This window comes from Patagioenas fasciata, chromosome 2 (assembly GCF_037038585.1).
Source record: "Patagioenas fasciata isolate bPatFas1 chromosome 2, bPatFas1.hap1, whole genome shotgun sequence".
Taxonomy (NCBI): Eukaryota; Metazoa; Chordata; class Aves; order Columbiformes; family Columbidae; genus Patagioenas; species Patagioenas fasciata.
Genome location: NC_092521.1, coordinates 146,654,783 through 146,672,149, shown reverse-complemented (window position 1 = coordinate 146,672,149; position 17,367 = coordinate 146,654,783). Strand labels below are relative to the sequence as shown.

Below are 17,367 nucleotides of genomic sequence, written 5' to 3'. Positions count from 1 at the left end.
TGCACGCCTGTAGAAGAGGGATGAAGGCTCAGAGGGAGCTGAAATTAACCTTTTATATTGTAGTTCGTAAGGTGGTTACAAATTAAGTACAGCATCGTGTTGACAGCATTTAGAAATCTAGACTATGTGTTATTGTGGAGGCAAACCACAATCCTAAGCTGCTCAGGAAAGCAGGAAGACTAAAATGTAACGCACAGGCCAGAGCTGTGGCAAAACGTGCCCTGATTTTTGATCTGGCTGCATAGTATGTGGATAAAAACCTCCCCCAGGTATTTATTCCTTTTGAGCAGAGCATAATCAGCTACACTAATTTCAGGCTTTCAGTAATCAAGTCTTTACCTGGCTGCTCTTGCAATTGACTTTGCGATGATTAATGTGGTACATGCCCGAGTGTGTAGCTCAGGCAGAGGATGCAGGATAAATGAGCTCTGCAGAGAACAAGCCTTATCCTCCCTAAAAGGAAATATTCAGGAAAGCTAACAAAAGCTGGCGAGAAATCTTTAATCATCTTTGCTTGTTTAATCATTAATTGCGTAGTCCTGGAAAGCAATGGGTAGATTTTTTTTTTTTTTGTAAAATAATTTATAATTAAACTTTATCAGCTGACTTTGGTTTATAGCTTGACTGTAACTTTCATAAGTTTGAATCGCAAGTGTTCTTGTCTTCAGATTAACTTCTGATATGCAAGTTGCTTTATGTTATGTTTCAGTGTCTGGGCCCCAGGTAGTTTAGAAGGAAATAAGAAATCAAAACTGACCTGAAAAAAAGCCAAAATATGTGGAGTCTGGGCTGTTGGCAATAGTATCTCCTTCTCTGGAGAAATTAAGTTGTTTCAGTAATGAAATATAAAGATTAAAGTGCCCCAGACTGTCTCAATAATTAGAATAGAGGGAATTCTGATTGAAAGCCGTTTGTAAAATAGCATAATGAATTAGGTGGCTGGGGTAAAGTAGGCTAATAATGAATGCATTATAGCAAGTGGAGTGACTCTGCAACCTACTTTCAGCCTTTGCTGTGTATGCAGTTTTCCTTTCAGCATCTTAACATTTATTTTTCTTTTGTTACAAGGCCACAAAGACTTCAGGTTTGAGACCAATGGAACAAAAAGATACTAAAGCAGTACAAGAATTAATCAATACTTACTTGAAACAGTTTAATCTTGCTCCAGTGATGGATGAAGAAGAGGTAGCCCACTGGTTCCTGCCTCGGGATCATATTATTGACACTTTTGTAGTAGAGGTAAACCACACTCTAACTAGTTCTATATATATATATGTGAATGCCACTTACAAAAGCTAATATCAGCATCAAGTTTTTGAAATGCGGACAGTATGAAAAAGTTGTGCTATAAGTAGAATTTGATATCATGATTCCAAGCTTTGTTCTTTGTATTGCATTCTGTAAAGGAGAAATGTTTGGTTATGATAAACTGCAGTGCTCTTGTAACAAGTTATTTTAAAGAAGAATTTTGAAATCTCAAAATATCACCATCTTGGAAATATTACAGCAAAGGACCTTACATATTTAAAAACAACTCTTCCACCTGTATTATTCAATTTTTTTTCCATAGATACATGACATCATAATAAGCAGTGGTCTTCAAATCTCCTTCTCCAGAAAAAAGGAAAAATTATACGAGACCGAGATAAAGATTTGGTTTGCATTCAGTATCATTCTCAGGTGTCTAACTGCCATACACCAGTTCGTAATTATTTATTTTTAAAACCAATTTTAGGGGCACCTGCTGGAGGAAATATGTGTTTGAAAATGATCGGCACTAACAGCCTTAAACCTACCAGCTTCTCCCAGAAGCTACAGGTTGTGAAGCTCAGTGTTCCCTCACTGCAGCCTGAATTTGTGCCCGAGTCTCAGCTGAATGTAGAAACTTACTGGTGCTGGAGATAAGAGCTCCTGCTCATCGGTTGTCATTGTCCAAGTTTAGCTTTCTGCTTACTTTGCAGGGGATCTGGTGCTCATTGGACTCTTCCACAGTCTAATTTAATTTATTGGTCCTCCTACTTTCTCCACTTCCTCTTCTCTCCCCCTCCCCTCCTTGAGTTGGTTTTTGGCTTTGTTGTTAAGTTGAAGCCTACAGAAGAGTCTACAAGCACCAGGAGCAATGCGAGGGACAGGACAATATCATTTCGACAGTGCCATTTCAACTGAGCAGTGCAAGCAGTCTTCACTTGCTTGCTTTACACTGTCTCTTGAACTAGTTTTTCACTATACGAAATGTAGATTTGTTAGTGCTTAAAATCTGTTTAAGACCTGCATGGCCTAGAGAAGTTAGTGTCAGATTTAAGTCATCTTTGAATGTGCAGAGCTAAAACCTTAAAATACTCTGTATAAATCCTGAATTAATATTTTCATTGTCCTTACTGAATTCAGTGAGTGACTTAATAACTTTTCTGTTACATGTTGTTAGTTTATCTCTACTAGAGAATCTGTACCTGCTCTAAGAGAATAGCTTTTTTGCCTGTGATGGGTTCAACTCTTTTACTTTTTACTGTATAAGTACTATCAATGTAAGGATCCACAAGAGGTCCTTCATTGAGCTCAGAATAGTGGGCACGCGTCATTCAGGAATAAAGCAAACAAGCAAAACCAACCATTTGTGTGTCTCCTTTGCCTTATCTTCTCAGAGATACCAGGAGACCCCATTGGAATTGGAGCAGTGAAAGTCTGGGTGGTTGGGTTTTTTTTTGTTCTCAACATGTCAGTCATAACCCATTTATTAATTATTTCCCATTTCCCACTAATCTACACTCTTGAAGATGGTTGAACTTCATGAGGTTTGTGAAACAATAAGAAAGTTTATGTAGGATACTTACAGATTTCTGTTTAAGTACCTTTTTGATAACTACTGGTCTTACTAGAATTTCAATGTGATTTAGCACTGTTTTCTAGCCAATGGATTGTGCTTATTGATTAGTAATCACTAGAGCTGCTTTAAATATGTTTTGTATACAAGCACAGTATATTTTTTTTCTGCTTTTAGAAAGCTGAGAAAATCATTACTCAGTGTGAACTTTGTCAGTTTAAAAAAAAAAAATCTAAAAATAAGTTCAGTTGGAAAAAAAAAATCCATACTTATTTTGAAAGTGTACTTTGTTAGCTTTGTTCATAGCAGGCTAAGCTTGGGAAACAGCCTGAAATGCTTTGGCAATTTGTTGTCAAAATGTTATTGGCGTAATAGACTAGAAAAACCAAAATGTTTGTTACCTTTTCTGAAGTGACCATTTCAGGCTTCAGTCTCGCTTTGATGTAGAGATACATCCTTGGCAAGACTTTAGTTCCTTCAAATCTTAGCCAAGATTACCTATTAGACCATAATAGTTACGGTGTGCAAAACTGTGGTGCATTTATGACATACTGTTTGTAGAACTGAGGTGTTAGCCTAAGCAATAACTGAGTGGTTACTTCTTACTAATTTTTTGTTTGTTTGTTTGCTTTGGTAGGGCTCAAATGGTATTTTAACAGACTTCCTGAGTTTCTACACATTACCTTCAACAGTGATGCACCATCCTGTTCATAAAAGCCTCAAAGCTGCCTATTCCTTTTACAATATTCATACAGAGACCCCCCTCTTGGACTTAATGAATGATGCACTCATTATAGCTAAATTGGTAAGTTGTGTGTTTTTTCTGCTTCTTTCACAAAAGTATTCTTAGGAGTGGTGGTGAGGTAAGAACTGACAGCAATTGATGCCATTGCATTCTGTTTTCTGTTACTGTCTACAGCACAGAGTGCAGCTGACACATATACAATATATATTTTAAAATATAAAACACTGTGCTTGTTTTTCCTTTTTACTTTGAGTGATGCTAGAGAATGACAAGTGCATGAAGATCAAGTGTTTGCAGTAGCTTGAACTGTGTAAACATCCAAGAGAACATTGATAACCATAGTCACTAAGTACCAGAAGGATGGAAAGTATCACTAAAATAGTTTCCCTTGGAAATTAGTTATTAAGTTCTATTAAATATATTATTTTGCTTGTTTAAACTAATTTTTATTTCTAGAAAATTGAAAAGTTTATTTGTGCCAGTTTTATGATTTTATCTTGTTACTAACTGTTGCCTGTAAAGCTCTGTAGATGATGTCATTTTGTAGCTTTTGAGCATGTCTTCATGCGTGGAATTACACTGATACATGATTTAGCTGAATGGAAGAGATTATAAATGCAGTTTTTTAAACATAAGAATTGCAAGGGTTTAGTGCTGTCTGATGAAAAACTAACGCTCAGCCCTTAATCATCAGAGTTTCACGAGAGTGCAGTTGCAAACACCGATGTCAACGTAGCCTGTGGTTACTGAGCTGTGCAGGTGATGCACATCCCAGCACTCTGAATGAATTCTCAGAGACCTACTTAGCCCTGGCAATTCACAGCACTACACAGGCTTCATCCAGTCCGTGGTACCGATCCTAGCAAGCATTCCCAGCATGCTGCCGAGCACAGCCGTGTTTTCCGCTCCTCGCGCGTGAAGCTTGCTGCTCCCAGCTGAAGCGTTGCTGCTGCGCTGTTGTGCTGTGGCACCGCCAGAGGAGTGCTCGGTGCGAGCACACGCGAGCCGTGCTCCAGCCAAGCGTGCTCAGAGCCGCCTGTGCTGCAGGTGGCACAGGGAGCTCCATGTTGGTCCTGTACGAAGGCAGCGATGGTCGGCAGGAGGCTGTATCAGTTCAGACCTCAGGCTGCAGGAAAGCAGCCACGTAGTCTTCAGCTTGTCTGTCGCAGCCGTGTTTGTGCAGCGCTGCAGCTGAGCGATGTCTGTGATCTGAACTGCTTGCTGAGGCCTGTTGAGCTATAAGCAGTATTGAGTTTAACTGTTTGGCAAGGAAAATTCTTGGATAGTCATGGGGAATACAGAACCCCATTCATTATTCAGGCTCCAGAATCATACCAAAGGAACAGAGACAGACTTTGAAAGGTGTTAAGATACAGGAAGGTGGCTAGTGTAATTTTCAGAAGTGGCTAAAAATACTAGTACTAGTTATTCTAAAAAGTCTGAAAAAGTTGGTCTCTGTTTGAAGTGTGGCATAGGGAGCTGAGTGCCTGGCCATGCACTAGGCCATGGATGGAGTGGGTAAGGAAGCAGTGATGTGGTACAGCCGCAGGGCTTTGCACCTTCCCCTGCCTAGATTCCTTTCTAAATGTGACATGAGATTCCTTTCTTTTAAATGGATCATCATATGGTTAGAATAATGGGATTTAGACACTTTTGGAATTCCAAAGTACCTACTGGGCCTGCCTGCATCATTAGATACCCGATTACATTTGCAGGTCTGGCACTTGGACTTCTACATGAGGAGAGGTGAGGCAAGGGAAATGAAAAATGCACTCCTCTTCACCGCTTTTTGTTTACAAATGTACTGAGTCTGGCTGGGATGGAGTTAACTTTCCTCCTAGCAGCCCATATGGTGCTGTGCTTTCTGTTTGTGACTAAAACAGTGCTGATAGCACACCAGTGTTTTGGCTACAGCTGAACAGTGCAGCACAGCCTCAAGGCTTTCGCTGTCACCCCCAGTGAGGAGGCTGGGGAGGGGACACAGCCAGGACAACTGACCCCAAATGCCCAGAGGGATATTCAACACCATATGGTGTTGTGCTCCATAATAAAGGCTGGAGAGGAAAGGAGTGGTGGGGGGGCTTGTGGTTATGGCATTTCTCTTCCCAAATAACCATTGCATGTGCTGAGACCCTGCTTCCCAGGAAGTGACTTGTCATCTGCCTGCTGATGGGAAGTAGTGAATTAATTCCTCTTTTTGCTTTGCTTGTGCATGCGGCTTTTGCTTTCTCTGTTAAACTGTCATTACTTTGATTCACAAGTCATCTTACCTTCCTTCTGCTTTCTCCCCATCCTGTGAGAGGGGAGCAAATGAAAGGCTGGGGGTGTGTGTGGCTCTCGGCTGGGGACAACCCACCACAGTCCTTTCTTTACTTTTACTCCCAAAGAATGTATTTTGGAGGTACAAATTCAACCCAGCAAGTTGCATTCACGGTTTGCGTATCAGTTTAACGTTGATTTTTTTGTCTTCATATTACACTATATAAAATTAGCTTAGAACTAAATCTAGTAAAATCTTGGCAATTTTAAGAAAAAATGCCTGACCTCCAAAGCAAACCCCAAAATTTGGAGTTATGCACTTAGGTTCCATGTATTCTGCACAGAAAGAGTAGCATAATCCTCCGAAAACCCTGTGTGTTTTGTTCTTGGAGGTGACACTAGGTTTCTAGTTCTGGAACAGGAGAGCTCACAAGTTCACTTCTGAGTCTGCTCTAATGGCCTGGCACAGCTGTGGAGCAAGGATCTTTGAACAGGAACTCTTTCATACCTCTCAGAAGATATTAACCTGAACCTAATCTGCTGATGTTTAGATACTGAATTAAAACTACATGTGTAGACTTCATCATTTATTCGGAGTGCTTAATTGCAGAGCTTCCTTAGTGTGCCTATACCTACAGTGTCTCTATTCTCCCCCACTTCCCTTCCTGCCTTCTGAGATTTCTGTTATTACCTCTTACTAACTTGGAATATTTCATAATTTACTTCTTCAGATGCCAAGTGTCAAATCCTTGCCACCTTATTTGTCTTGTTTTTGCACGTTTTTCACAGCACATTTAACTTAGCATAGCTTCATCTGCACACAGATGTGTAAGGTAGTGGGGAACCTTGCTAAACTCACTGTCCATGCTTTGACTTTCCATCAGTTTAGAACTATTTTAAAAAGAGCTTAAAATACTCTTCTCCAACCCCTTTTTTTCCTAATATGGGGTGCTTATTTAAAAGAAAAAAATACATCTAGTTTGTATACTGAGTAAAGAATGTTCTTTACCATCTTCTTGTGCTTAAGTAACTGAGCATTATTGTTTTGTAACTTATTTTTATCTTAGAGTATAGAAAGTCCTGCTGGCAAACTGCCTTTGCGCTGTTAAGACTCTGGGAACTTAGGTCAGACTCCCATGCACTTAATTGCAAGTAAATTGATTTCTGTATGTGGAACTCCAAGCAAATTCAGCTGTTCATACCTGATGATTGTCACTGTGATGGCTTATCTGACCTTGTTTTTATGTTGGTTGTTGAGTTCTCAGTGAGTTAGGATTGAGTATGTTTATGTTGCTACATAAAGCCCTGAGACTAATTTGGCTGTGTGGCTGTTCTGAGTGGTGAATTTGGGAGGCTGGTGGAAAGAGGAGACGTTAGAGGGTGCAAGAGTAGGGGAGGGAGAGTAACGTGAAAGGCTGGAGTTCTAAAGGCAATGGCATTTCAGAAAAGGACCAAATCACAAAAATACAATGTTTGTCATTAACAGAATGATAAATGGCTGAAAACCACCATAAGCTGTATTTATATGGTTTTAGCTGGAATAGGTCATGTGTGTCAAAACAATGTGTGTGACTAAAAAATGCATATCTGTAAGGATAAAATAGGTGATAGTGCTTTAGGGACTCCTCAGACATTTATCCCTGAAAGTGGCTTTAAAATTCCTATCCTTTTGGAGTTAATCTTCAAGTCAATTTCTGCCTTATACTTCACTTTTTATTGGGAAAATTTATTTGTGTGTGTACCTAATTAAAAGGCATGATTTATTCTCAAGTCTTTTTTTCCATTTAATTAGCCTAGTCTCTTGGATATTGTTATGCCACTGTGTAAAGTATCATCTGTGCATCATTTGACATTTTAAAAAGTAAAATTTAAAAACATGTTTTGCTATTGCCAGAAAGGATTTGATGTGTTCAATGCACTAGACTTAATGGAAAACAAAACATTCCTGGAAAAACTCAAGTTTGGGATTGGAGATGGAAATTTGCAGTATTATTTGTACAACTGGAGATGTCCTGGCATGGAATCCGAAAAGGTAAGGGAGAATAACAGAATTCAGAAGCTTCTTTTTTTGAGGTATAATGGTGCATTAATCTACACTGGCCAAAATGAGCGAAAGTTTTAAAGTGACTTTTCTAATTGGTCATATTTAAGATCCATAACTGAGGTGCAGAAAACTAATGATGTTTAGATTTATTGCTATACTTGAATTGAACTACTGTATTTCTCTTTTTCCTGTAGGTTGGTCTTGTATTACAATGAGGACACTTACGTTTCTAGAACTCTGAGGTCATTGTTTGAGTTAATTTGATCTCCATAACTCTTGGATTGGTATTTTCAAGAGGAACAAAAGCACAACATCAGTGATACTGAAATAGTCCATTAAACCTGAACAATGAAGATATCCATCTGTGACCAAATTTATGCATTTTCAGATAGATCAGAAGGTCCATGAAACTCTTTTATTGTCCATGAAAAGAATAAAAGCACATTCATTTAAGTTTCAAAGCTTAGCTTGCACCTTGATGAGAAGAAGGTATTTTTTCCACTCTGTAGAAAAAGACTGTTTTGTACAAACTGAACTTCAGTGGTGGATTAGGGTACAAAAATATTTGCTATTATGTGGATGAACTGCTGCATTTCTATTTATTAAGTGGTGGTGTATGTTTGTCAGTGTAACAGAATGAAGGATACAAACTTGGCTATCTTTGCTTATTTACTTAACATGGAGATCATCATTTGGGGGCAAATAATGAAGTACGATACGTTTGTAGCTCTATGAAAGTCCTGGATGTTTTTGTAACTGGAGCAGTATGACAATGTACTGGTTTCACTAGTGCATTTGTTTTTCCAAAAGCAACGCTGCCAAATCAATAAAAATACAGATTTGTACTTTGATCTTCAATAGATCAGTGGATTGATTTAACAGTATCGCACTGTTCAGTGCAGGTGTTAACTATGTTGCTGGATTGATAATACATTACTGTACTTAATTTACAGTTGTGGCACAAAACCTTAGTTTTTCCTCAGTAGAATAACATCAGCCTGTGTGTAAAACTAAGAATTTTAGTAGTGCTTTCAGGATATTTATAGTTTGAATGTTTTCAATGCTTCTGCAAAATTGCACATATTCCTTTGCCTACTATGATTTCCTATGAACTCTGTAATTCTAATGAAAAGTATCTTGTGTAAATATGTATTCATAAATTGTTCCTGGTAGTGTTTTTATCCTGACTTTGGAACAAGAAGTTTTGCTATAGATGTGGCTGGTGAGCAGAAGAGAAATGCTCTACCCTCAGTCCTCGGAAGTCTCTGTGCTGTGCTTCCTGAATTGCAGGAGGGCTCGTCTTTGTTGGTGGGGGACCTGGTTTAATTCCCTCATGAATGCTCGGCAACCAGAGCGGCTTCTGAAGCACTTTACATGCAGCCCGGCATGGCGTCATCGCTAGGTAAGATGGCTCACAGATGCTGCAGTAACGTGAGCACCCAGAAAATCTGTGGTAAGAAACTGTTCTAGCTGAAAGTGCCAAATTGTGGTAGTGAAGCCTCTGTGCTGTGAGCATCTTTTGAATGTGACTTGGATATCTCATGAAATGCAAATGTCTACACTTTCCTTTTAAACATGCCTGTAATTCTGACAGCAGATTTCGCTGAAAGTTGATTTCTGTACTTGAAAACATCAATTTAGACAAAGATAATTTTGTCTCTTCTTCATAACTGCTAGCCCTACCCATCTCCTTACAGCAGTGGGGTTTTTCTTTAATCCTTCTCCTTTTCCAGCATGTGAATGGTTTGTGGTTTGGTTGCTTTTTCTTGTTGAATTGTGGTCAGAGGATTCTGCCCTAGAGACAGTGATAAAGACTTTCCTGTATTGCATTATGGCTCTGTGATTGAAGCATCTGACCCCCTTCAATCAAAGGAAGGGATTGGACTTGGCTTGTCTGACCCCTGGGTGTGCACCAGCTCAGGACCTCATGCATTTAAAAGGGCTTCGGAGGAGATCTTTCAGATGTCTAGTGGTGCGGTTGGGCTTTACAACGTTGGCCACTCTGGTACCTGACTGCTAGTAGCAGCTGTAAGAGATGGTGCAGAAGGAGCTTTGACTCCCCGTGTGAGGCCTGAGCAGAATTAAGTACCTGAAAATGTAATCGATGGTAGTGATATCTAAGGTAAGAACAAGGATTTAATCTCAGCTCCATTGAAGACTTAAGTTCTTTACTCCCAAAAGGCAGGAAGGTTCCTTCCCAGCTGGCTGTTCACATCAGAGCTTGCTGGGATGGGCAGGAGGTTCTCCAAGGGGCTCAGTGTGTTCTGCTTCAGCTCTGAAGGCAGAGCCTTGGCAATCCTTGGCAAGGTGGGACATCAGGGCACAGCTCTATCCTCCTGGCTGAGGTACTTTCTTGCTAAGAAATGGTCAGGGCCCAGCTCTCCCTAATCTGGACAGGTGGGCCTAAATGCAAAGTGAATGATATGCTCATGTTCTCTGCCTTCCCTTTCCTCAAAAAAACGCAGTTGGAAGAAATGGTAGGCAGACATTTTCTTCTCTCTTCTTCAAAATCAGAAGGCAAATCCCCCCAGTACTATTGTTTGGAAAAGCACTGAGGCCAGGATGGGACCAAATATGTCCAGGTAGAAGGTAGACTTGAATCTGGGTTTTCTGCAGCCTGGCGCTCTGCCCTAACCTGGGGGTAACTGCACGTGAAGGAAGGAGCATGGCCACTTCTTATGCTTTCTTCTGGGAAAACTGTGCCGAGGGGTAAACTTCTGTCTTGTTTTCTGGCTCACACCGCGTGTTAATTTTGGGGAAGGAGGGCAGAGTTGTGCTCCTGTAGAAGCTGTGCAGCACTGTAGCTGACAGAAGAAACGTACAGATGAGGGAAGCAGGCATCTGAGCTTGAGTGTTGGGGCAGTTTCTGGAGCTGTGTTCATGAACCTGTGTGCTGCCTAACAGCTGTGTAATCCAGTGTGGTCTCTGCTGTCCCTGTTGAGTGCTGGGATGTTTTGGCCAGCCGTGCTCTTCACCTCAAGTGCTTTGCTGAAGTATCACAGCATCAAAAGGGTGTGAATCTTGAAGGTGTGACAGCCTGCAGCCATGGGATACAGCAGTTATTCAGGAGGTGGAAATTGTGGCGACTCACTCTTACTTCCTAACCAGGTACTTAACTAACAGTTATCTGCTTGGGTGCCAACTGCCAGCAGCTCAATAGCAGAGGCTGTTCTGTTCTTTCCCAAGTTGAACCTGTCTGTGCATTAGTCTTGCCATGGACAGGCACCAGGTAAGACTCCTCAAAACCTGACGGATAGTTTCACAAAGACTGGCACAGAAGGCTCGCTCCACCGCCTGTCCCACCAGTCTTCTGAGCCATCTCATTCCTTTCCCAGAGTAACGTCTATCTGCAGAGGGGACGCAAATCCCTTAGAGACCTACGGACCTGGGCAGGCAGCAAAACGCCTGAAAGATGACTGCTGCACTTACGTGCTTTACCAAAACTAATCCTCATGCTCCATTTAAAGGCTGATTTAAATGTTACCGTTAGCCAGCATGGGAATAAATACAGTAGTGCTAGCATGACTCCAAAATTTTAGGCATCTAAAAAGCCAAAACAAAGGGCATGTAGGAAGGACTACAAAGCAAGGCAAAAAAACCCCAACCAACCAAACCCTGATCTCTTCTTGCCACCCTCAGCCACGGAAGGCAAAAATGTTGGCAGGAACTGTCTTAGCTTTGTTTAAACTTCAGGAAGTTTCATGACTACAGAATCACTGCTACTGCCTCCCTTTGTAGTTAGTATCATGAACTGAAGTCACTTCTAAATAAATCCAAAATACAGATTAGCTATCTGATGGCACCGGAAATCTGGATTAGCAAGTCTCTGAAAACTACAACATGTAAATTCCAACTCAGTTTTCTGCTTTCTTCTGCGGTACCGTACTGACTTTGCTGAAAATATAGTGCCAAGGGAAGTCCTAGGCTGTTGATTTTGATTGTCTGAATTGCAGCGCTATTCCCTTTCCTTCCTACAGCACAATGGTTTCATTAGGAAACTTCGTAGTCCTCGGCAAAACTGAACTCAAAAATTATGTGTTACGTTTTAAGTCTTGCAGTGTTCATAGCTGTTGTCTACTTTATATACAGCAGAATATGACTTATCCCAACTTTCTGGGAAATAATTTTAGATTCCATTTAGAAATCAAATGGAGTTTAGTTTATACTTTCCTCACAGGATGCGTGTTAAGAGTTTGCATAAGGAAGGAAGTCTTTTTTTTTTCAAAATGGAATAGTAATTTGGTTTTGTTCTGTATTTGAAAATAAAAGCTTTTCCTTCAGCCTGTCAGACACCAGGTATTAGATGGAACCGAAGTCTCCATACATTCTTGACCAAAGCGAGTTTATTGTTCAGCAGAGCAAAGTATGAAAGTTCAAAAGCGAAGTCTGTCTGTGCTCTTACAGCTGTTTACTTGAAACAACCATTGAACCAGCTTTAAAAGAGTTATACCAGCATGGAGCTTTCTTTAAATAAACTTTCACTTTTGGTATTGATTTGTTTGAATAATTATACTTAAATCCATTTTGCTGGAAGCATGTTCTTCTGTGTAAAAATACAAAGTTCATTTAATGCTTTGCATTAATTCCAAAGATGTAATTATGTCTTAAATTACTTTGGGATATTCATTACCAATTTTAACTGTGTGATCTCCCACTGCAAATGAAATATTTACCCCCAGGTAAAGATACACACCCAAGTTCGAGCAATAGTCTTTATTGAAGCAGGAAATACCTCAACTGAATGCAACGTAAAGTTCACCTTGTATTCAAATGCTTTACGCTGTAAAGCCCAACAAAATAATTCAGTTAGAGCTGTACTCTACACTGCATTAAAAAATTAGTTAAACATGAAGAACCAAACTGAAATCAGTTATGCTGAAAAAGCTTTTTTCTTTTTGCGAGGTGGTTTCTTTATCTTATTTGGATTTGGAACAAGTTTCTTGATTTTCAAAGGCTGTAAAATTACATTGGAAAGATCAAGCTGATTGCTTTCCATACGCTTCCGCTTCTGGCTTGTGAGCTCATCCCCCGGCGCCTCTGCAAGCTGCTCAGGTTCGGGAACATCTGAAGACTCCACGTGTGCCAGAGCCACAGATTCTTCAGTTCTGTACTGGAACCACGGCACCTCCAGAGCTGGTATCTTTGGAATTATTGCTTCTATTGCTTCAGTAAATTTATCAGACTGCTTTTTAAAGCCTAGTGCTAAAATGGATGTTAAGCCTAGAAGTGGTGCAATTGTTTCACTGAGACGGGGAACCTGGCCCGCTGGTGTGGCTCGACTTGCACTCAGCTGAATAAGATGCGACGTGATCATGGCAGGTTTTGCGGACTTGCACACCAGCAAGAGAAGTAGTTCATTTTTTTCCAATGCTTTTGTAACTTCATTAACTCCAATAGCAAGCTGTCTTCTGATATTTATGTCCGTCCATCCTGGGTTTTGTTGATGGCCTTCTGTTTCCTCTTCTTTAGGGAGTTCATCGGTGCTAGCATCACACTTTCTTTCCATTTGTTTTTTTGTAAGGGAACGTTTTTTCTTTCTTGGAGTTTCAATCTTTTTAAGTCCAATATGTTTAATCCTTTCCTCTAAGGTCTGTAGTATAAAATGCATATCTTCCCCCTCTACGGTTTTCCATTGAAAAACAAAGGGGTTATCTAGACATGTTTTTACAGTGATTTTCTTTGCTTTACGAAGTGTTGCCATCCCTGGCTGAACGACAGCCATCCTGAGGTGGTTTTGTGTTTTGCCACCCTAGCTGTGAATGGAAGAAAGATGTGAAGTAAGCATTAGTTCCAATACTGTACTGTTTACTGTGGACATCATTGCCAGAAGCTTCTCTTGAGAACGCAGAAGAGAAACATCACATCTCAAAGTGATACTGACCCCCGTCAAGACTAGCTCAGTGCTAATCCTGAGTCTCCCACAAGGCACAGACTGTTCAAAGCAGCTGCACAGCAAGGCAACACCAGTGACAAGAGATCCTTCCGAAGCTGAGTGAGAACAGCCACAGGTACTACAGATTTTTTTTTTAAAAAAAAGGACAAAACACCCCACAAACACACAAAAACCAAACACTCGAGCAAAACAAAAAACCCTTAAATTGAAGGAACTCTCAGTTTTCACTGATGTGCAGCTGCATTTTCGAAGTATTATGACATGAAAAAGAAAATGCCGAATCACAACGGGAAACGAACTCTAAGTTCCTGAATTTATTTAGCATTTTTTTAACTTTAATTTGCCTTTTCATTCTTTAATCCGTATCTTGTGTTTGTCTGCAGTTAGAAGGTATGATAAAAATCTACAGAGATTCTCAATTTGTGTTTTTGGTGAAGGCAGGCAATCCTCTGCAGGCCTCCAGAAAGTCCAGAAGGGGCCTTTTACTCTTGTGTCACTTCAATCATGCCTTTGGGGATGAGGAAAATGAAACACAAGCAGAGAAAGGAAAACTGCTGTAGCTCTGATTGACCTAGTACAGAGTAAGAGCGAACACATGAAGACAGGCCTGCTACAGGCCCTGGTAGCTCTCTAAGTCCTCATGCTGCTGCTTGGGTTATTATTCACCATCTCTTTGCTAAACTGGTAATGTCTTCACTGTTGTAAAGCCAAGCTTACAGAGTAAGAGCAGCTTCAGTTTCAAATCGGGAGAAATGTGGCATTGAATCTCTCCTGGGTTCCCTAGTTACCGCAGTAGGCCTATGGACAGCATTTACAGCCTTCACATGGTCACAAAATAACTTTTTGCTAGTCATCAGTTCTCTGTGTACTGGTAATAAGCTACATTGATATTAAAAACAAGACAGACCCCATCTTCACTGAAGTTTCCCCAACAGTATGTACTGCTATAAAGCAACACCCTCCTGGAGGGATTTTCCCTCATTAAACCCTCATCAGGGAAGCCAGTAAGGGGCAATACATGGAACAGAGTTCTATCAGCGCAATGCAAATTGCAAAGCTGTTGTCCGCCATGAGTCAAAAACACAGATGTAGTTTTCAGAGAAACAGTAAAACTGAGTATTTCAAAATACAAACCAAGCACCGTGTCCCTGTCCCGGGACTCTCAGCAGAACCTATGAAATGCCCTGCGGGGCCACCCAGGCCACGGCCCGCCCAGCCCAGTGTCCACCTCCAACTCTGTGAATGGAGGCGCTGTCTGGGAAGGCCAGGGCCGCCCCGCCGCTTTCTGCCCCCGCTGTGCTGCGCTCCCACGCACCCGAACGGCCGCAGCAGCTACGGAACATCTGCCAACTTGTTTTATCTGTCCTTTACGGAGCTGTTGTCCATGCAGTTACCTCATGTCTTTGCTTACCATCACAGTGGAAACAACTAAAGAATGGAAATGGCCACTAGAAACCCTACATGGAAACTTATGACAGGTTTAAAAAATAAAATTAAAAGTTTAGGTTATTGTGGCAGATACACTCCCCCCCCGCCCCGGCCCCCAAAGCACCAGAAATCCCAGGCCCATGGACCACTATGGTCATGTACATGTCCCTTGGTCAACAGACAACAAAATGTCTCTGCTGAGAGAAGTTTGTGGATCACTACCATAAATGACCACAGCTCAGATTCAGCTAGGGTGTAGATGGAGCCTGCTGGAGACCCTCTTTGAGCTGGTCTTCTTTGGAGCAGCAGGTCTGCTGTGAAAGACAGCATTTGAGAAAAGTTCCTTGAGGCTCGAAACACCTTGTGTTACTGGTAAGTGATCTTCTGGGTACCCCTGAGGGTCCTCGCTTTGTGTGAGTGGGAAGACATGCATTTTGAACCATCTTTACAGAGCTCTGGGATCCCTTCAGGCTGAATTGGCCAGGCGGTAATTGAACTCCTAACTGGTACCCAAACCTGTGGTTTATAATGTTGTGAGAGGGATTAATAACTTTGGATAAACCCTGTTTCTAGACGATTCTCTACTAACCAGTTCCGGTTAGAATCAAGTCTGTCTCGATCTTATCGCCTACCTAAATTGATTCTTGGGGTGTCTCCATGCGTTACCCTTTTTAAAAGTTTTAAATTGGGTGGTCTAATGACCTTTCACAGGGACTACCAGGTAAAATCAGCAACAGAGATGAAAAGGGGCAAAACAGGAGAAATGTTACAGTTGAAAGATTACTTCTTTTTTTCTTTTCAGAATGGGCACTACTGAGGAAAACAAACAAGCAGGAACAGGAAATAACGAGGAAAAAAAGAATAAAACACCGAGTTTCTCCACCTGGCACCACCGCCAGGACCCCATCGCTCCCCCGGCGGGAACCGGGCCCGCGGTTACCCCACCGGAACGCCCGTCCGGAGCGCTCCCTGCCCGCCCCCGGCCCGCTGCTGACCACGGGACACGCGGCTCACAACACGGCTCCTCCAGAACCCGCTGCACACGCACCGCCGGTCCCTGCGGCTCCACCCGCCTCCCTCGGCACCGCCGCCACGGCCCGGCCTGCAGGAGCCGCCGCGCCCCCGCCTGCCCGCGGAGCAGCGCCGGGCCGGGCCCCCACTGCCGCCGCCCAACCGCAGGGCCCGGGCCACAACCGCCCCGCTCCCCCGGCGGCAGCAAGCCCTACCTCCGGCACGGCCCCCGCCAGCGCCCCGCTCCCGGAACACGCCGCCGGTCGCACCACGCCGGCGCCTGCGCAGCCCCGCTCCGCCCCTCCGCGCTCGCGGCACCGCCCCCTCCGGCCGCTCTCACGGGTCCGCCCCCCGGGACCGTGTGGGGGGCGGACTGGGGCGGTCATGGAGGGGTGCGGCGAGGGGGCGAAGGCAGCTGAGCCAAGCACTGCTCGGCTGGGCACGGTGGAGTCCCCGGGTCCCGGGCGGGGCGGGGCGGCCAGGACCGGGAGCCCGCCCGCCGCCTGGGCTGCGTCAGCACCGCGCAGAGGTGCAGCCGTTCCGCCTGGGTAAAGCCGCGTTACGGTGCTGGTGGTGCAAGCCTGCGCTTGGCTGGTCTCCCCGCAGGTTAGCGGTGCCGTTTCCTCATAGTTCCTCACCATGTATTGCTTTATAGGTACATGTGCTTTGCCATACATTAATGAAACCATGGCCAAGTCAACAGGCGCTCACAGGGACATTACAGCAACAGAGATGTTTCGCACTGCTGTTCACCGTGCAACATTGTGTGCATGCATCATATGGTGTAACTAGCAATAAGATGATAGGTAAGAAGTCTTTACAGCTACTTCTAGTTTCTACATTCACCTCGGTGCACAACATGGTTGCACGCAGCCCCTTGTACCTGAAAGAGCCGAGCTTCCCAGCAAAAATAACAACATTGTCGCTTCAGGGTGTTGGAGTTGAGAGTTGATGCAGTTGTTTTCAAGTTTTTTTAAGCTCCTTTTATTTAGTGAAATTTACTTGGTTGGTTTTCTTCTGAAGTACTGGCTTAATTTAACCTGGACTTAAATTGAGGGGAAACACTCTTTTTACATGGGTTTATGGAAGTTAGTGGATTTTAAAATGTGAAAGCATGTAGTATTGTGATTAAACAATGCTCAAGGAATGATAAATATAAAGGTATA

General features: G+C 42.5%; 2 protein-coding genes across 3 annotated transcripts in view; one reads left to right on the top strand and one right to left on the bottom strand.

The window, feature by feature from the left end:
• NMT2 (N-myristoyltransferase 2) overlaps positions 1-9,034 on the top strand; it is a 31,110-nt gene extending 22,076 nt beyond the window's left edge. The window contains exons 9-12 of the mRNA XM_065832232.2: positions 1,069-1,239; positions 3,459-3,626; positions 7,720-7,857; positions 8,064-9,034. Of these exons, the coding sequence (XP_065688304.1) occupies positions 1,069-1,239; positions 3,459-3,626; positions 7,720-7,857; positions 8,064-8,084 (498 nt within the window). The 3' untranslated portion in view covers positions 8,085-9,034. The remainder of the gene's footprint in view (positions 1-1,068; positions 1,240-3,458; positions 3,627-7,719; positions 7,858-8,063) is intronic.
• Positions 9,035-12,567: 3,533 nt separating this feature from the next.
• On the bottom strand, positions 12,568-16,500 carry RPP38 (ribonuclease P/MRP subunit p38). Of its 2 annotated transcripts, none has more exons than XM_065832234.2 (2): positions 16,417-16,500; positions 12,568-13,622 (listed from the first exon to the last, which is right to left on the bottom strand). In XM_065832234.2, the coding sequence occupies exon 2, from the start codon at positions 13,589-13,591 to the stop codon at positions 12,740-12,742; it is 852 nt and encodes a 283-aa protein (XP_065688306.1). In that variant the 5' UTR covers positions 13,592-13,622; positions 16,417-16,500; the 3' UTR covers positions 12,568-12,739. The 2 variants fall into 2 exon arrangements, with proteins under 2 accessions (XP_065688306.1, XP_065688307.1); XM_065832235.2 differs by lacking the exon at positions 16,417-16,500 and adding an exon at positions 16,239-16,361.
• Positions 16,501-17,367: the final 867 nt, after the last annotated feature.

What these genes read in the sequence shown, in the direction of transcription:
- RPP38 (XM_065832234.2), bottom strand. Translation starts at nt 13,591, where the DNA reads ATGGCTGTCGTTCAGCCAGGGATGGCAACACTTCGTAAAGCAAAGAAA.